General features: G+C 43.4%; 2 protein-coding genes across 2 annotated transcripts in view; both read right to left on the bottom strand.

Annotated features, from left to right (window-relative positions):
* Positions 1–1,116: 1,116 nt before the first annotated feature.
* il6r (interleukin 6 receptor) lies at positions 1,117–16,309 on the bottom strand. Its single transcript, XM_048260040.1, has 10 exons — positions 16,017–16,309; positions 9,805–10,254; positions 8,648–8,777; positions 7,863–8,041; positions 6,526–6,683; positions 6,165–6,327; positions 4,610–4,653; positions 3,792–3,837; positions 1,951–2,065; positions 1,117–1,844 (listed from the first exon to the last, which is right to left on the bottom strand). The coding sequence occupies exons 1-10, from the start codon at positions 16,105–16,107 to the stop codon at positions 1,613–1,615; spliced, it is 1,608 nt and encodes a 535-aa protein (XP_048115997.1). The 5' UTR covers positions 16,108–16,309; the 3' UTR covers positions 1,117–1,612.
* Positions 16,310–19,298: 2,989 nt separating this feature from the next.
* The window catches only part of atp8b2 (ATPase phospholipid transporting 8B2), a 59,252-nt gene continuing 57,712 nt past the window's right edge, over positions 19,299–20,838 (bottom strand). The window contains 2 exon segments of the mRNA XM_048261398.1: positions 19,299–19,705; positions 19,941–20,516. Coding sequence (XP_048117355.1) covers positions 19,607–19,705; positions 19,941–20,516 — 675 coding nt within the window. The 3' untranslated portion in view covers positions 19,299–19,606.

Here is a 20,838-nt window from a genome sequence, read left to right as displayed (position 1 = left end):
GACTACCATGATGTTAAACGATTACTTAAGGCACGTTGGGGGCCCCAGGCAAAAGGAACTTACATGATCCACCCCCCAGCCAAGGCTATGTATCTTGAAGTTCCTGTATGTGACAAACTTGATGTGCGTCGTAAATACTGTATCTTAAACCTCAAGTATGCTGCTAATGAGGAAATAGAATTGTTATTCAGACAAGGTGAACCTTTCCTCACTATGAAATGTAGAAGGGGGTGTGAAAAGCAAGGGAATTCAAACACACTTGTTGTTAGGCCTGGGGCCTGTTGCACAAAAGCAGAATTAAGACATCCGGGATAAGTTACTGAGCTGCGCTCAATGAATCCAAAGCAAGAGGCGCACAGGCTTAATTGGTTGCACAACGAGCAAGCCAGGATGAGCAGACACGGATTCATCAAGCCAGGTGAAACCTATCCTGGATAAGTGTGCGCTCACGGCTACCTCAAATAGACCCCGCCACCGATCACAGATTCACCATGGCAACTAGAGTGGCTTCATTGCTTCTTCTACGGTGTGAAGTAGGTAGCGATAGCCTTTTCACAACAGCAACAAACAGCAACACCTCTGTTTAGGAGAATATTGCAACTAGTGCAGCACCACCACGCCGCAAAATGGTTAGGCACTCCCGTGGCGCCACATTGTCGCATGACAGGTCAGGAATGGCGATATGTAAAAGTTAATTAATGATCACAAACGTTTAAATAATGACAGTGGGTCTAGTTATATGTGATAACAATGTGTAGTGGGCAGTGGAATAACTATTGGTGTCCGTTTGTGGTGACTGCTGACTGAGATAAGGGATGAGATTAAATAGATCCTGGAATTTAGCCTGGTCTGGAGCAGGCTAGCTCCACAGAATAAATCGGCATGGTGATTTATACCATAACATATCCTGCTGCCCCCTATCCCGCTTTTGTGCAACTGGATCACAGATAAATTGAGCCAGGATAACCAAGATATCCCGGCTTAATCCCTTATCCTAGTTTTGTGCAATAGGCCCCTGGTGTCTACCAGATGGATTGATAAACTACTTCACGGCAACTGCACTACCGGTTCAACAGGCATACAGAACACAAGCAAACTAGGAAGACATTCAAGACATTATTTGGCACTTTTTTTATTATGATGCACATTATTTATAAACATGAGATATATCTTTGTTTTCTAATAGAACAAAATATACATAACCCTTCCTTTTAACATACATATTTACAAACAGCAAGATGGGATATTCTTCATATCTCTCTCTCTCACACACACACACACACACACAGCAGGACAAGCCCAAACTTGAGGACGGCCACATGTTTTGAAACAGTTAAACATGCTCCAGTGAAATCCTCAGGGAAGCTGCTTCCTGTGACTCTGTGGACCTGGCAGGCTGCTCTGAGGTTCCTTTCCCATCCGACTTCCCAGCATTCTCACATCCACATTCCTGTTTGTCTGCAAGCTGCATGTCAGGATTTCCCCTGACGAATCCAGCGCTCAGTGTCAGAGATTCATTCATTTACATTTATTTTTTTTCACAGCTGTTTTTTCTTCCCGGGCACTACAACAGAATAGCATATCTTCCTGGAATCTTAAGTTTGTCAGCCACTTAACACTTGGGCTCCATCTTCACGAGGAAGTAGCTCATGTTCTGGAAGTGGACGTCCAGCTTGGTGAGGTCCTGTGCTGGCGAGGGGTCATGTTGGTCCTTCTGAGAGGGACTGCTGCTTGGAGGACAGTCCTGGACTTTTGTCTTACATGGAGGCAACTGGAGAGGAGGGCTGGGAGGTGGGGGAGTGACACGCAACTTTGCCAGTCCCGATTTAAAGTGTATTTTGTGTCTGAAAGACAGTGTGAATAGATTCCAAATAGATTATCGGGTTTGTCTCAAACAAGGGAGAGTCGTTTGAATGGTGAACTGAACTGAGTGCAAGAAGAAGAGTCTACCTGATCACTTGTACAAACACCAAGATAAAGATGACCATCAACACACAGCAGCCCATTATTGAAACCATGTGAGCCAACATGAAGCCATCATCTATGGGAGGTCTGTCCACTGCATCTGTGAGAGAAAGCGAGAGACCAAGACATTCACCCATACAGTACATAGTCTTAAGGTGTGGTAACAATAAATAACACTACCAATACACTTTTGATTACAATAGTTAAATGGTATTATACAATCGACTCCTACGGACTTTCCCCTAAAGATGGCAGCAAAGATGGCAACATTTCCGGAAAGGTACTGGCTTGATGAAATTCATTCTGGACTCTCTCTCCGACCACATAAAGACCTCGGGATACTTCGGTTTGGCTTTAGGGACCCTCTACTCACTACCACGTAAGCGTAATGTTGTTTGGAACTGTAGAAGAGGTATAAAAATAGCGTTTTGTAGCGGCGAAATAATATGCCCTTCTCACTTCCACGCTAACGAGTTTTGACTAAAAACGGTAACATCGAACTTTCTAAAAAAAACATCCGAATGACATGATTTGGATGTCAACTCAACGTATGTACTCCCAATCCGTAAACTGATCTAAAGTGCATTTTACTCCGGATAATTCCTTTAAGCCAGTGAGTAAATGTGTCTTTTTATCCCTAAAGCCAGTGAGTAAATAGTGTCTTTTTATCCCTAAAGCCAGTGAGTAAATGTGTCTTTTTATCCCAAAGGCCAGTGAGTAAATAGTGTTTTTTCTTGCCTGGATTGGAGGACTAGATGCATAGATGGAAGATAGCAACCAGATTTGCTCTCAGTTTTTCAGATCAGTGTTTTCCTTGACAAATGTTTGTAATAATAAAAATCGAAATACAATACTTCACTCTAACTTACAATACTTCACTCTCACTCTAAAGCAGTGTTTCTCAAACTTTTTTTCTGGGGACCCACTTTTTAAAAATGACAGACTATCGCGACCCAACTCGTGACTGTGGTAGTTAACAAACTTTTTCTTTCATTCCCCACTTTGATCAAGGGGGCATTCTCGAGCCCCACCTGTGTGGTTGGGAAATATTTTTGAAATAAACTTTGCAGGGATGTGATGTAGGCCTACTGTTTAATACATGGGATCACAAGAGTGGCTCTCGAATCAGACGTTTCAGCGATTTCGCTCAGAAATCTCAAAGGCATAATAGCCTACTGTCGCGATCGAGGCGCATGTCCCATACCTCAAGTTTTTTTGGTGAATGCAGTAATCTTATTTCCTAGGTGAGGTAGGTGCTTGTCTTTGCCTTGTAACTGGACATTTAACTCAAATGTATCGCTAAGATATATCGCTAAGATAGGCCAGCTTCGTCAAGAAATGTTCATTATGAACGTGCTTGCAGATTCAAACATGCGCTCTTCCTCCAAGAAGAGGCGACTCGGAGCTTAAACACACGCGACAGCACTTTACCTCGGGAAAGCCACCTTGCCTCGCTGTGAAACAGTAGGCTACAGCCTTTTGGTCAGCTACCATCTCTTCGCAAAGTACGGAGAATAGACACGCTTTTAAGGGTCGGGTTTTGATGAAATTCACCACTCTCACAACAACGTTCAAAATCTCATGTAGGTCGGTACTAACTAAGCTACCTTGACACGAGCGCTTCCCTATGAATAACACAGTACGTCCATTGCTCATCGGGTGCTACCTGGGCCCAGGCTACAGATAAAAAAATAAATAAAAAAAACTCCTGTTTTTCACGTCAGTTCGCGCCCCACCTGGCATGTCTCCGCGACCCACAGTTTGAGAAACGCTGCTCTAAAGTAACCAGCTAATAATCAAAATAACAACATGCACATGGTTTTTACCTGATTCAGGGGGTGTGTCAGGGATGACAATTAGAATCAGTGGTTCCTACAAAGACAAAACATATGAACACATTATCCATGTGGATAAAATGTAAAATTACTGTAATGCAGCCTACAAAAAAAATCAGTCATAGGTGTTACCAGAGCCCGTTTACGGAGATCACTCCCTATTAACTCCATTTTACCTGCAATCTGCTGCAGTTCCGCTAGGGGCGATCACGAATAAGTGCAAAAACAATGGGGGACTATGGAGCTAGACAGCTAAATGTGTCTCTTTAACCTGGTTGTCCTTGAAAAATCGAAGATTGGATTGTGGTTTCTGCAAGATCAATATGGATTATAGGTCAAAAGTTGAATGAACGAGTACTTACGTCCTTTCGATTTCTTACAGGTTGGGTCGTTGTTGCCCACAACTCACTAGCTTTCTGCTAATGAATGACGTCATTGACACATTTGAAAGGCTTTTTAGAACAAATAAGTGACTCAAAAAATATAATACTCAGCGGTGTGTATTTTCTCTGTCCTCTCTTTCGCATGCAACATTCAAATTTCTGGCCAAAAAATTATATCCCGAGAAAAGTGGATTTGAGGGGTACAGCTCCATAGCCCTCCATTCATTCTGCACTTATTCGTGAGCGCCCTCATGTGGAACCAGAATTGGAACTGCAACCAGTTCAGAAACCGGAAGCTTCCCGAGAGTGGCGGTTCTCCCCTTATTGGACATTCTCTGGTGTTACATTTGCTCTGACAATATTACTCATAACATGCTGAATGCACAGAGCAGTCATATGCAAAGATCATATACATCCACAACTCACCTCACTGATATTACTGCTCTCTGGGGCGTCAGTTGGCTTAGGGGCTGTAAACAAACAGGACATTATCAGTCATTTTTCCATTTCTTTCAGTATCGATGTCTGGGCAATGCACATGTGAACTAGCTGCTAACTGCTAAGCTCACAGCACAACAATGCACATGTGGACTAGCTGCTAACTGCTAATGTGGACTAGCTGCTAACTGCTAAGCTCACAGCACAACAATGCACATGTGGACTAGCTGCTAACTGCTAAGCTCACAGCACAACAATGCACATGTGGACTAGCTGCTAACTGCTAAACTCGCAGCACAATAATGCACATGTGGACTAGCTGCTAACTGCTAATGTGGACTAGCTGCTAACTGCTAAGCTCACAACAGCGGTCATGCATCACCAGAGAGACAGACATGGAGAGAGAAGGATGGAGAAACAGATCAAATAAGAAGAATGGACTAATCTGGAAAACAATGTCCACTTTATGTTTATGTTGGGTTAAATATTTACATATGTTATGTAAATAAATCATTGTGCATATCTTATTACATTTAGATAAAAACATAAAAACACTGTAAATATGCAATTTAAAAATTACATAATTTACTACACTAGTGCAGTGCCCGTCAAACATGCTATTCCTGTAGAAAACCTGTAGCCCACCTGTAGGCCGGTAGGCCTTTAAAAAAAAAAAAAAAAAAAAATAGACCTACACACACACACACACACACACATACAGATGTTTCTCTCATTTATAGATAGATAGATAGATAGATGGTAGAATGGCTTTATGTGATGAATTTAGTATTTCCCTACTGCACTGCACAGTACTTTATCATAACCAGCATCACCAAGTACCGGTAGATCTGACAGTTAATACCTTAGAAAATACCTTTCATACAAACAGCACAGTCATGGAACACCCATGACACAATCAGATGACAATCAGATGATTCATGTCTTCTGAAAGTGTTGTGAATCAGAATCATTTCTGTAAATGTACATACTCTGTACTTCTTATGGTCATTTGTGATTTTTGTATCCATGTGTATCTCTTGTGTCTTTGGTCTGTATTCAGAGTATCCTTTGTTTATCCTTGAATTCAATGAAAGCCTGTCTAGAGGCCTTTTGCCTATCACCAGGTGTGAAATGTCAATGTTTGTAAAAACAGTATGTGGCCAGGCCTCTGCAGAACTTCCCAATTTTAAATAAAAGACAATAGAAGCTGACCAGACTTGATGGCACCAAAAGGCCACATCCCCTTCCACCACATCTTTACTATTCATAGTAGGTCACTCCTTCTTTTTGTGTGTAACTTAAATATAGTAGACTTGTTCTGTATAGTTAGAGAATACTGGTGAAACCCATGATGGGGTGACACAAACATGCATCTCTCCCTAGAGGGGCACTGGCCCCTCATTGAAAATAATAAAAGCCTGGATCCTGATTTTTCATCGTCCTGACTGAGTCTCCGGAGAAATATGGTAGCTATCACTTCCAATGTGGCATCAGTGTACGTGTCTGTACCTGTCCATGTGTGTGTGTAGACAAATGTGTGTACCTGTCCATGTGTGTGTGTAGACGGGTGAGGACCAGTCACTCCAGTGGCCTTGCCCATGCTCCTCCATGTTTCTCATCTGCACAGCGTACTGCACACCGGGTAACACATCCAAAATTGTCCAGGAAAGCAGTGGTGACGTTCTCGGAATCGCTACAGTCTGATTCTAGAAACACACATACATGCACCCACGCTTTGTGAAGGATGATCATGATCCTTTATCACTTAACTGTACAAATGTTTTTTCTAACAACACATCATACTCACACAGAACAAATAGAACGGGCAATTTTTAGTAATGACAGATTATCGTAATTCTAAATTCGAAAACAGAGAGAAATCTCTACACACACACACACCTCACCATTTTCCCAAGCACAGGGTGGTATCTCAGCTCAAACTTCAAACGATAGTGGTCATTCCATTTCTTCCAAGACGTGGGGTAAGACCAGAACACATCCAGTTTCCGCTCCACACCGACCACTGACCTCACACTGACTCTGCCAGGAGGTTCCGGCTTCACTGCAGACAAACACAGGGTCAACAACATAAACACAAACACACACATACAGAGACACTGCAGACAAACACAGGGTCAACAACATAAGCACAAACACACACATACAGAGACACTGCAGACAAACACAGGGTCAACAACATAAACACAAACACACATACAGAGACACTGCAGACAAACACAGGGTCAACAACATAAGCACAAACACACACATACAGAGACACTGCAGACAAGCACAGGGTCAACAACATAAGCACAAACACACACATACAGAGACACTGCAGACAAACACAGGGTCAACAACATAAGCACAAACACACACATACAGAGACACTGCAGACAAACACAGGGTCAACAACATAAACACAAACACACATACAGAGACACTGCAGACAAACACAGGGTCAACAACATAAGCACAAACACACACATACAGAGACACTGCAGACAAGCACAGGGTCAACAACATAAGCACAAACACACACATACAGAGACACTGCAGACAAACACAGGGTCAACAACATAAGCACAAACACACACATACAGAGACACTGCAGACAAGCACAGGGTCAACAACATAAACACAAACACACACATACAGAGACACTGTAGACAAACATAGCTTAAACAACATAAACAAACACACACATACAAACAGTGACACACTGTAGACAAACATAGCCTAAACAACATAAACAAACACACACACATACAGAGACACTGTAGACAAATAGCCTAAACACACAAACACACCACACCACATAGATCTATAACAGGTCACATACACACACACACACCACACAGGTCTACAGGTCATACACACACACACCACACAGGTCTATAACAGGTCACACACACCACACACACACACACACCACACAGGTCTATAACAGGTCACACACACACACACACCACACCACACAGGTCTATAACAGGTCACACACACACACACACACCACACAGGTCTACAGGTCATACACACACACCACACAGGTCTATAACAGGTCACACATACACACACACACACACCACATAGGTCTATAACAGGTCACACACACACCACACAGGTCTATAACAGGTCACACACACACCACACAGGTCTATAACAGGTCACACACACACACACACACACACCACACCACACCACACAGGTCTATAACAGGTCACACACAGACAGCACTCACAGATACTTTGTGGTGTGAAGCTGATCCACGGACTGGTGCCACTGCCAGAGGGGCTTGTCACAAACAGCCTAGCATTGTACAAACTGCTATCTGTATCAAGGGCCTCAGGTCCAACCAGGCATCTGCACCGAGAACGCTTTGAGGAATACCGACAGCAAGACACTCTTTGTTCTGGGGAACTGGACAGTGTGAGAGAGGGAGAGAGAAGCATTTTTTAAACCATATGTGTGTATTAATATTAGTATTATTATTTATTGTGCTCCACTATACACTTTTTTTGTCTATTTTTCCCATATCCCTCTCCAACTCTTTCCTGCTCCCATTCTAAATAGAACACCTCTCCCATTCTAAATAGAACACCTCTCCCATTCTAAATAGAACAAAATCTTACATCTCAGTAAAGCCATCCTTACACCAGAAGACTTTGACAAGATTTCAGAAAGATTCTTGAAAGATTGTCACTTGAGTAAAGTTTGGGGGCATTATTTAAAAGACTCCAATCTTTCAAGAATCTTTACAAAATCTTGTCAGTCTTCTGATGTATCAGTATCTTTAACTATTTACATGAGATCTTGCAACACGATAACTATTTACATGAGATCTTGCAACACAATAACTATTTACATGAGATCTTGCAACACGATAACTATTTACATGAGATCTTGCAACACAATAACTATTTACATGAGATCTTGCAACACGATAACTATTTACATGAGATCTTGACTTTCCCCCTTTTAAATGTAGAGCCCTCTGTCTCTGCACACACATGCATTCACACTCACCTCTTTCTCTTTAAGATGAGGTGGCACCTTGGTGCATGGGTGACTGGTCCACTTGCCATCCAGTCACAACGTATCTTCCTCTTATACAGATCTTTCCTCCGACATTTAAGAGTGGGCCTCTCAAGAGAATCTGGGAATGAAATGATCAAAAACAGACAGTCAAATATACTGATTCACAGAGTGGGTCCTTATTTAAATGCTGGCCAAAGAGCAGAGGCTAAGATCTAACTAAGGCTTGCTTAAAGGTGCTCTAAGCGATGTTACGCGGTTTCTAAGCTAAAATATTTTTGTCACATACAGCAAACATTTTCTTACGATCCGCTAGCTGCCTGTCCCCTGAATACACTGTAAAAATAACGCAATCTCTGTAGACAACCCAGGCTCCAAAAACGTCACCGACGTTTAAGTTTCAATTGCATGGGAGGGAGGAGAGGCTGGGATGAGCTAGCTTGCTGTTTTGTTTGAAACATCAACAGAAGTGACGTTACCCAACCGTGCTTAGAGAACCTTTATCCAATTTAAACTATCCAATTTTCTTTCCCAAATTGTACACCCTGAGAAAGATCCAGTCCATCACAAAGCTGCCTCACACCACATGGTGGCGCTAGTTCATGCCCTAGAACTTTCTTTACAGGATCTCAATAGACTGGCTTTGCGCTTAGCCCAGTATTCCGTCACACCGGTGTGATGGGAATGTTGGAAAAATAAACATTCTAAAGAATATCTGGGTTCATTATAGATGATCATGAAGTCTTCATTACATCTGGCAACCTAGAAGAGGCTCGCGTCTAGATAGTCTTGAGAACGTTCACCAGTGTTTTGATTTTGGCCTACAGAACGTTCGCTCCTTTAAGGGTTAATGGAGTTCACTTAGGTGGAAGCCAGAGAGAGAATTCACAGCGCTTGACAGTCTGGTCAGAGGCTAGGGGGCTGATTTCCCATTATGGAGACCAAAGACCATGTTCACTAAAGCTGGAAAGTAACCATGAGGACTGAGGTCCAGTGATACGCTTCGCTTGCTGTCAAAGTTGGGTGGAAACCACTCTCTGTGAAAATGTGTGTGTGTGGTGTGTGTGAAAGTCTGAAAAACAAATGTATTAGCGTAACTCAAAACTTGCATCGTTTGGAGACAAAAGATGGCGTGTATGTCCACTTACTTGCTACGTCCATTCTGAGTGTGCTCATCCATCGTCCAGCTCTGTGGCAGCTGTAGTTCCCTGCATCAGCCAATCCAAAACTTGGCAGCGTCAAACTCCAGGGCATTCCGACACCTTGCACTGGTCGGCCATTCAGCATCCACTGACTCCCATTATCCATTTCCGAAGAGTTGGATCCAGCCTCATAATCGGTCCCAGCATTCGTGTTGTATAATGTGAAGGCGTCTCCTTCTAATTGGTTAGTCTCCAGTGAGTCTACAGTGTCTGATCCGTGATTGGACGACAACATTATGTTTTTGGTAGTGATCTGTCCGTAGTCGGATCCTTGTACTCCAGGGCAGGTGCCCCTGACCATCGGCACACCATTAACAGAGACATCACCACAGCAACTGATGATAACCGCACTACCTGGAATCACCACCAGGGCATCATGGAGGTCATGGAGGGGTTCTGAGAGAGAGAGAGAGAGAATGACAGAGAGAGATGGGAAAGAAAGACAGACAGAGAGAGAGAGCGAGAGAATGACAGAGAGAGCAAGAGAGAGAGAGATAGGAGCGAAAGACAGACAGAAAGAGAGAGAGAGAGAGAGAGAGAGAGAGAGAGAGGGGGGGTAAACAAACAAATCCTTGGTGAGTTCCAGAGAGTTCTGCTTTGAGCAAACAAACCATTCAATCCTACTCAGCACAGTAAACACACGCAAGAACCCAAGAACCGCATTGCAGTTTAACCCTCTTAACTTATTCTGACTACCATGAGGCTCATTGACTTTGTTAACACAGGGCATCTAAACACACAAAACAAATTTTGATAATTTGTATAACAATTTGAGTGTTTTATTTAACTTTAGAACACCCATGTATATTTCCGGTCAAAAATGACCGGCCATTAGAAGTCAATAGGTGAGAAAATGGTCAGTGCATAAAATTGAGTCCAGGCACATACTTATTGATCAGATGGACTGTGCTTCTGTACATTAAATCACACACACAAACACACTCTCACTCCCTCCCCCTCTTTGCTTCTATGCTAGCACCCACTGGAACCTTTCCCCAATAGAATCTTCCCCTTTCTGACTTCCATGAGCTCAGGTCAGTGAGGCCTGCAGGCCATAAATAACATATGGAAGTACAAAACTGGTTATATCCAATATAGAACACAAGTTGATGCAAAGGTCAATCACAGCATTAGATGATAATACGTATGTTACTATGGATTTATAACAAGTTATAATGCAGCGGTCATTTTTGACTGGGAACACAAAACTAGTAAACATAAAACGAACACAACAGGAGGGTTAAAGTGCATATCATATGACAATAGTGCTGCAGTAGTGCTCTCTGTTCCTCTTCCACTGCCCTCAATCTGCTCACTGAAGGACTTTTTTTAGACACACTCACTTCCCTGGAATATTAGGGGAACTCATTGATCTGGCAGACACCACAAAGAAGAGATGTGATGTTTGAGGAGTGGTACTATAGACCACACGAAACATAGGCAACTATCAGTACCACTAAAACAAGAATATCGGAAGAGATTGCGTGCGTCTTTTGACTAGACCTGGATTCTGGAAATGACTTGCAGAGATCACTAAATACATAACTGACTATAACTTGATTCACTAGTTCGCCCATTGGATTGCTTAGACTATGTGTAGAGAATAGTGAGTTTAGCTTGGTAGCTGGCCATGGTCCTGGGATGCCAATAGCGGAGATCACATGCGAGTGATGTCTGCTAACACCCCCTATGGATGAGGGGTGATTTAGAGCTTAGAGCTGATAGTGAAATGGAGGAGCAGGGGAGGATTTTGCAACTCCAGCATGATGTAAAGGGCAGTAAAGAGGGTTTTATACCCTACTAACGGAAGTGGGGTGAGTGATGGCTGTCAATCAACCCTATGGGCTCCTCCTGAACTTTGTTTAGAAACATCATTTGTTGTAGCTGTGTTGTCACTAAAACACCTGTGAAATGAATAATATAGACCTGCCTTGCCTTTGAGGTACTTTTTTCTGAACTGATAGATTGTAGGCTCTGTTCACATATACAGGTAGCCTGCCTGGCCCCGCCCATTCTAGATCTCCTTTCAGGGATATTATAGTCTTGGACACGATAACTCACTAGCGTTTCCCTCAGACAAGAAAAACGTCAGGCCAATCAGCGACGAGAGGGGAAGACGGAACCGTTGTGATTAACAGTAGCGGCAACAACCGCAAACATCAAAAAATGCAGTTGGAAAAATGCAGAAATGTATTTAAAGCAAAGTGGACCCACATGCATTGTTTTCTGACTGTTGATGCTGTTTAATGTCAGTTTGTAAATTTTAGGCAAAGTAAGAAGTAACATTGGGAATCTCTGATCAATGTGATTGGTAAGGCTGGACCAATGATGTCAAAGTTAGTGCCCGTCCCGATGCAAGTGTTGGAAAGGAATCCGAGTCACCAGATTCTATTCACTTTGTGAATGAGTTTGGATTTTTTTCAGGCTAATATACAGGTGTATAAAAAAATTGAATATCATAAAAAGGTCCATTGCCCTGCACAGACTGAGAGATTAAAGGCTCAGGAAACCATTGCCGGTCTTTTGTCTAAATTAGCTGATTAGAGCTCATCTGTATCATAAATTCTTTATTGTAATATTTTGAGATTCTGGATTTTTTAACTGTATACTGTAATCATCAGGATTAGAATATAATCAAAATGAAAACAAAAAAGGCTTGAATTATTTCACAGTAGCCTATTAATCTACATTATATGGAAGTTTCACTTTTTGAAATAAACTTTTTGAAAATTAACTGTTCCATGATATTCAAATTTTTTGAGATGCACCAGTACATTGGATTTATATTAGAACATGCGAGTGAATGGATTTGCTTGAATTCTAAATATCCTAAAGCAGGAGTTTTCAACCAGGTCCACGGCCCACTTGTGGTCCGTGAGGACATTGCTGGTGGTCCCTGACCATGGATTCAGTGATGTAGTTGCAATGTGGGAATCAGCTTTTTTATTCAGTGGTGGTCCTGCCTTTACGTTATTGGTCAGAATGGTGGTCTCTGGTTCACAATCAGTTTAAAACCCCTGTAGTCTAGTTGCATCTCCCATAGGCCCAATAGTGATGGTGATAGCTATACATTTTTTTTTTTTTACCCTATTCATGCTTTAATGATCGTATTATGCTAATTATGCAAATTACCCAAGGTGCAACTTTTAGCAACCAAGTTGAAATGCATCCACTAGGCCTATAGATTACATTTCTGCAATACAACGTTAAGGTACTCAACATTTCTGGGTTCAAGAAAATGCAACTACTGTCCTAAAGCATTTGACTGTTGCACCCCCTAAGTTGTATAGCCCCTTAAACATGGGCCTGCATTAGCCTCCTGATTCATTTTCCATCATGTAACAACTTAAAGGGAAACTTGGCAGGATTTCCCCCTCTGCTGGAGAAATTGCACATTATGCTATTTCAAACTGTGTGAAAAGGTAATTATAAAGCACATGGATTTGTTTACAAGCTAGCGAACTGTTAGCATAAGTTTGGCAGAACTATGTGGATGTTACAAGGTAAGAAACACGATTTAAAACGAGTTTCTTGTTTCTCACTTCTCTTTCCCGGACGGTAGTCTCAATGTTGCAAGGTTGGTTTTCCGCCTGGGGGGACGCTAGGCAGAAGGGAAAGTCACCATTTTCACGAACAGGTCATTTAACCATCAAATGATTTCTAAACGGGTTTATTAAGTTGAAATAGTTGCCAAGTTCCCCTTTAATGTACTGTACATGGGTTTCTAAAGAAATATCTATAGTCTAGGCTATATGATTTACCAGTCAATCTACTAAACCTAACTTCTAATCTTCTAGGTCTAACCTTGACCAATCCCCCCCTCCAAAAAAACCCCCATCATATTATAAAACATTATCTCAACTGTCTATATGTATATGAAAAAATATATATATAGTATAATACAAAATAAAATAAGTATAAATGGTAGGCATGTATGTATGTACATATTTTATGTGTTAAACATCAACATACGGTAGCCTTTGCCTGTAATGTTTGAGAGCAATGTGACAGGGACTTCATCATCTAGTAGGAAATCAACTCGTTTTTTTCTCCATGCGACCTACAGCCCTTACAAAACAGAACTATAGGAATCATTTTAGGACAAAATATCATACAAAATATACATTGATATGGATATTAAATGCATCTTATATTTTTGGACACAGAAGTACAAAACACTGAGGGCAAGGATATTATAAATGTATTAGGCTACAGAACATAGTAGGCAGAATCTAGCCGATAGGAATTAATAGATTTATAGAAATCCTTTAGGGCAGCGGTCCGGGCTGTAGCCTACGACATGAGTTTAAAAAATGTCAAAACTTCATTTTGTCGTGTCGCATAGATGTCGCGCTAGCCTAGAAATCTAGACGCACCCTAGCGGCGGCAAATTAATTTGCTCAGCCTGTACGTCTAGTATCGAACCATAGGGATTTCTATTGGCTTAGCACCGTGGATGTTCTCCAATCACAGCGCTCTATTTTGTTAGAGAGTCTTAAGGCGGGCTTAACAGGATAACGACAGTCCTGCGACTGTGAACAACAAGGAAGGTGGCTATGGCGAACGATGAGCGGTTGTTTGAATCGGCGTTGGCGTCAACTTTGGAGGAGTTGGACTTGTGCTTTTCTTTGAAAGTTGAGCAACACAATGCACTTAAGTCATTACTTTTCGAAGAAGGATGTATTTGCCGTTTTGCCGACCCGGATCTGGGATATGGTAAAATAGCGCTGGCCTATTGCATACCTAGGCAGTTTGAAAGACAATTCTCTGCCCGCCCTTGGATTAAGCGAGGTGAATGGTTCGATGCCAGACTATACATCTCAATGATATAGGATGGCCCCGCCAGGCTAAGGTCGCGCTGCATCCCCACGTTCAGTCGTGTGTTGGCGTTTTGTTTAAAATGTCAGTTACCAGCTCATACTCAGTTCGTTTTAGCATTATTATAAGTGTTTTTTCCACAAATGGACCACAATTTTAGGCATGTACTTAACAGTATACAACACATTAATAGCCTAAACAAACTATGCAAGCCATTTGGAAATCTTGTTTTATTTAAACTACTCAATGCAATCTCAAATCCTCACCAGAAACACCAACAGTCAATATATTCATCCAAATCCTAGTTTAGTTTGTTTTATGGACTACTAGGTGGTTAGTGGGAAGAGATCGTTAAAACATTATTTGTCTTGTAAAGCGGAACCAAAGTTTCACAGGCACCGTTGTGGTAGAACAAAGGACCTACAACCTCATCCTTTCATTGGAGAGTCGTCTCGCGTTCAACGGATTAATTTGCATAAAGATGGGCTTCGTCCAGCTTTTTGACGCGCGACATATTTTCAAATGCAGCGCTGCCTTCCCGAAATGCTTTGCGGGCGCGTTAAAGTCGCTTGACGTCACCCATAGGACTAGAGTGGAATGCGACACGACAAAATGAAGTGTCGTGCAAGTGGATCGGTAGGGGAGACCGGGGCTGGTTGGAACAGGGGCAGGTTGAAACACTGTTAATATCCAGGCTACTTTTTACAGTGTTGCTACCATTTCCCACCACGTAGGCCTAGCCTATCTATGCGAGGCCGGGTTTTCGGCAATGACTGCAACTAAGACTAAATTGCGCAATCGACTGGACATTTCAAACACACTGAGGGTGTCACTATGTTCCATCACCCCCAGATGGAACCTTCTTGTTGCAGGGAAACAAGCACAGGGCTCCCACTGATTATATTCGTAATGCACGTTTAGTTCCCATGTTTTGTTCCCATATTTTGTTAAACATGTCCACACTTGATAGATGTAGCTTGAAGTTGTTTAATATTCTTAGTTCATATTGTTCAATTTTCACTTCTTCAAGTTCACGTTTTTCACATGTTTAAAAGTTCATTACCTTCACTGTTCATACATAACTGGAGCTAGTTCTTTTCAAGTAATATGGAACATTGAACCCCCCCCGGTCCATGAAAAAAAAAAAAAAAAAAAGGGAATCAAAACGGTCCATGGTACATAACAGGTTGGGGACCCCTGCTTTAGGGTATTTAAACTCCTCTGCGTGAAAGTGAAGATTACTGAACTCGGCAGCAGCCTGCCAAAGCATTACTGTACAGTAGCTGATTGGAATATCAAACATTCAGTACATGTTGAAAATGAATTTCAAGCTCGCTTACCTCTCCAAGTAACGTTACATTGTATGTTACACTGTACTTCGGCCGCGACCAATATTGACCATAATGATGCAAACTTTGTCCAGATCATCATAATAATCCCTCCTGCCGTAACTCTTTTCCAGTCAAAAATCCATGGTTAGTTAACTAAAGTTTTTCACGGGTGCTACAGGCAAATAGACAAGGAAAGGCATAAAACCCCAAAGATCCAATTTCAGTTCTCTAAATTAGCCTCACAAGCCCGAACCCCCCCTCACCTGAAGCTCTCCCCAGTCGTCACATAGACTACATGTGTAAATCCGGCTGCTGGACCTAATGTTCTATCCCCCTCTCTCTCCCTCCTTCCTTTCGCTTGAAAAACAAGCTGTTGATTTAACAAATAGCCTGTTGCGAAACGAGTGACCAGACCACCACCACCCCGCGCGCGCCTTCCCCACACACACTCTCACAAGTTACGTTCAGTCGACAATCACTTGAGCAAGAAAATCCGGATAGTTTATTGACTGTAGGCTATTCCATTTACCTTCCAAAACTTAATCCAACATGAATCGAATTGATTTATACAAAGCCACTCAGGGCACCTCCCAAACAGGATGTGAACTTCTCCCTAATCCGCAATAGTGCTGCTGCTATTTAAACGTCTGGGAATTAACGTCCCCCTTCACTCAATCGACCTGCATTGTGTGTTCACGTATTTGAAGACATTTACAGTGGAAACATGAACTCAACTGCCACACTGTGTTTATGATAGGCTAATGGCGATGAGTAGGTGCAACTTTCCACTACCGCAGGCCAGTTTCATATTCAAATTAGGTGTCTATGTTAGGAGGCTTATAATGAATGGCTGTTGTTCATGCCAACATTAACTACCATTTAGGCTTTTGTCCATGCGTCTGTCTGGTCACTGCATAACACATTCAGAGTGATTGAGTGGAGCTCAGTCTGTGGAACACATTCAGGACGCTTCAGGATGATCGAGTGGAGCTCAGTCCTTGTAATATTTGGTGCATAAGCAAGCGTCTCCAAAGCAATTTATTAAAAAATAATAACTTTCACAACACTATTTTTCTTGTCAGAAATCAATCATAGTCCCCCTTTCCCTTAACATTATTGTCCATACACAATCAATCAACACATTTATAAAGCCTACAACTATAACGCATAATAAGTGTATTCCCACCGCATTGTAAGGCATTTATTATTAATTACAGCACTTGAAAAAATGATCTTCTGACACCTCCTAAAATCATTTAATCACTTAACTAATCATACATAGCTACACATATGCACACCTTTAAGCTGTGTGTTCCTAAACATTCACACCATACAGATATTGCTGGGAAGAGCCGTACAAGATTTATATTCTGATAGCAACGCTTTTAATGCTTAATTTTCTGAATGCACTTATCATGTATTAAGGATGTAGGCTTTTGTTTTACAGTCACATATTGGGGGAAAATGACAGGAGCACTCTCTTCAGTGCCCTCCACAGCATGTTGGCATACCCTCAGTGGAAACAGAGACTTGGTTTCAACAGTCCATTTAAGGGCGAGTGTTTGTGAATATGAAATGCCTGACACCCAGCTCTGCGTCGGTAGGGAATGTCCAGAGATATACTCCAGAGCCACTTGAGCTGGCACGAGGTGTCCAGCAAGCGTGATGAGAGGAACCGGTGGAGCCAGCGTGAAGAGGAACCGGCGCCAACATGGCGCATAACAAAGCAGCAGGCTGAGGTGCGGTGCCTGGCAGAGTCCTTAACACGTTCTCATTAAGAACTATAAAGAGCACACACACACACACACACACACATACACACGCACGCACGCACACACACGCACGCACACACACACATTTATACAGAGCAGTACATCCAGTCTTTGTTGTCCAGTGTTGCTGATGGGGAGTCATCAGAGTTCTGAGGCCAGGGTTTGGCTGATCCAACTGTCCATCTTCTTGAGTGATGGGTCATGCTCCAATAGGCAGACAGTTCTGCATTCAGATACTTGTTTGTGGGAGATGTACCTTACCATTACAAACACTGTTTACAGACATGAATATCCAAGACATGAATACCCAGGGTAATCAAAGCCCAACTACCTTATTTACCCATTCACAGTTATAGTTACAGCTCCACATTCTGTTAAATTTCTCGGACATTAAAACACCAAAATACCGTTGTGTGCATTTCTACATTAGTAATAAGGGTGGGAAAACTTGATATGAAAACCTTTTAGTGCTGTTGCTAAAAGGATTCACAGATCACCGGAGTTTAGTGAGGTGTGCAGTCTCCCCCTATTATTTGTACTTCTGAAAGACACCCAGCAATCTAACTGGTATCTAATATTTTAAAAATGTAAAGCTGAAACGTCTGGGTGAATGGGTAGTTCAGACAAGCGCATGCTCTCTCACCCAGGAAACGGAATGCTTCTGCCTTTGCAGAATGTATGGAACAGTGGGTCTGTTAAAGACAAACTACTGCAGCACAAGCTATTGCTTTGAAAGCAGTGGAGGGTCTTACCGCATAGTTTTATGGCTCTGGTCACAAGGCTTAAGGAAGGCTATGGAGATGATGGTGGTGACAGGACACACTTCACAGACTATGAACATGTACCACAGAGAGATCATATTCAAGGGTTTTGCATCTGCAAGATATCTGTTGTTTAGCTGAATAGGACAACTGGAGTGGAATGTGGCTGATGAGGGACTACGGGGGCATAACAGTATGGGAGTGAGTAGTAGCCTTGAGTCAAATATCAGAGAACACACACACACGCACACACACGGGCTTTTACACGCACACACCGCGCGTACACACACACGCGCGCACTCGCACACACACACCTGCGCGACGCATTTTCGCATACTGCCGCATACGCGCGCCGCGCCACTTTTCTGCGCCACGCCGCACACACCTGCATACGCTTACACACACTGCGCACACACTGCCTTGCACACGCACACACACACGCTACGCACACACACACCGCGCCGCGCACACACACACACAAGCACACACACACACACACACTGTGGCCAAAACGTTCTCCAAGTTTTTTAGAGATCTGCCCTTTCTGTTCCACTCTTGGTGAACTTTGGTGCTCACCCAGGTATTAGCAAGGCATCGCTCTGACTTATTTGGGGAGTGTGTGTTATTGTGAAAGAGGGGTGTCTGTAGGAATGGCCATGGATCTGGTGATCCTTAGATATGTTTGAATACATGACACCACAGGTCACAGTGTGTGTGTGTGTGTGGGAAACAAAAGATGATAAGGTCCACTAGTAAAACAGTTCTTTCACATGTTTACTTCAAGTTTTTGTTTGTTGCAATGCAAAGCACATAGGTTTCTTGTTTGGTAGTGTGTACAATACTCGAAGGACATAGAACCACGTCCACAACCAAAGTCCATGTGTGTGTTTGTCTTTGTGTGTGTCTGCACACACACACCACTCTCCCACTCTACATGGCTAATGCTGCATTCCGGCCTCCCCTCTTCCAATGAGCCAACTACAGTCAGCGTGGGAATGGGAGTCCAGACTACTCTTCACTCTGACTTCTTCCCCTCAATTGGCTCTTCGGCCTGTCAATCAGCTGGTCACTCGGTCGGGCTACTTTCCTCCATGATGGGGGGTGGGCCTGGGCTGCTGGCTCCACTCACACGCGCTCCCACTCCCCTCCAGCCAAACAGCGCCTCCTATGGGCCAAAGAGCAAAGGCAGACCGTATGTACACGTACAGTATATACTGTATTCACTGTAGAGTGCACCATGTAGTGGACAAGTGGTGGAGGATGTTCAGAATGCAGGTTAAGTATAGGAATGTTATTTCTGCATATGTTTGCGCACATGATGGTATCTGTGTGCGTGCGCGTGCGTGTGTGTGTGTGTGTGTGCGTGTGTGCGTGTGTGTGTGTGTGTGTTGGTCTCTAACCTGCACTGCTCCAAGACTGCACCCTCCGGTCTCCGCTTCAGGACTCGTCACCAGAGTGCATCCATTGCTGTGGCTCGTTGCGCCACTGTGAACTCCGTCTCTGGCGACAGCCTCTTGCGCGTTCGAGAGGCCCACTTCCTCAGGTGGCGTGTCCTGCGAACCGCTGAGGGAGGAGGAGTTGGAGAGGGCTGGAGCTGGCGGCGTGTGAGGCTGCCCGTTAGCGTTAGCGCTCACGGAGTTAGCACTAGCATTAGCGGAGTTAGCACTAGCATTAGCGGAGTTAATGCTAGCGTTAGCAGAGTTAGCATGCTTCTTTTTGCGCAACGTGTCGATCCAGCTGGAGCTGTGGCGCGAGGCGAAGGTGGCCAGGGCCAGGGAGCTCAGACGCATGTTCTTGCCCGACGTGATGAGCTCGCCGAAGCCCTCCTGGTGGGCGAACGCGTAGCCCGAACGCCGGGAGGCGCTGCGTCCCAGACGGCCCAGCGCCCTCGCGCCCAGACCGACGCCCGAGATGCCCATGCCGCCCGAGATGCCCGGCTTACGCTTCTTCTGATGCACCAGCTGGGTGTAGCGCACCTGCAGAGATGGAGAGAGAGAGAGATGGAGGGAGAGATAGAGGGGGGAAAGAGAAGGAAAGACAGGGAGAGAGGGGGAAAAAGAATGTGTGGATATTGCAGGTTCAGAACACAAATAGGCATATTTTGGTGCACAGCTGGGATGGCTAGAGACTGTTACTGTTTGACCAGGGTGATATTTTCAGCTGAATCGTTTGACGTGTTTCGATCCCTGGCAATCTGTTAAAGGTGCTTCATTACTCAAACTTGCACGTACTCCTAGACTTTTCACCATCCTACTTGACAAACAACTTAACTCCCGTTTCACACACCAACATCGGACG

This window comes from Alosa alosa, chromosome 13, assembly GCF_017589495.1.
Source record: "Alosa alosa isolate M-15738 ecotype Scorff River chromosome 13, AALO_Geno_1.1, whole genome shotgun sequence".
NCBI lineage: Eukaryota > Metazoa > Chordata > Actinopteri > Clupeiformes > Clupeidae > Alosa > Alosa alosa.
The sequence above is the reverse complement of the archived record's forward strand: the minus strand, read 5'-3'. Positions and strand labels throughout refer to the sequence as shown.

What these genes read in the sequence shown, in the direction of transcription:
- il6r (XM_048260040.1), bottom strand. Translation starts at nt 16,107, where the DNA reads ATGATGATCTGGACAAAGTTTGCATCATTATGGTCAATATTGGTCGCG. An exon ending in CTACACACACACATGGACAG is followed by an intron (nt 4,654 to 6,164) that starts GTACACACATTT and finishes GTTTGTTTACAG; the next exon opens with CCCCTAAGCCAACTGACGCC. An exon ending in GTGTTTGTACAAGTGATCAG is followed by an intron (nt 1,845 to 1,950) that starts GTAGACTCTTCT and finishes ACTGTCTTTCAG; the next exon opens with ACACAAAATACACTTTAAAT.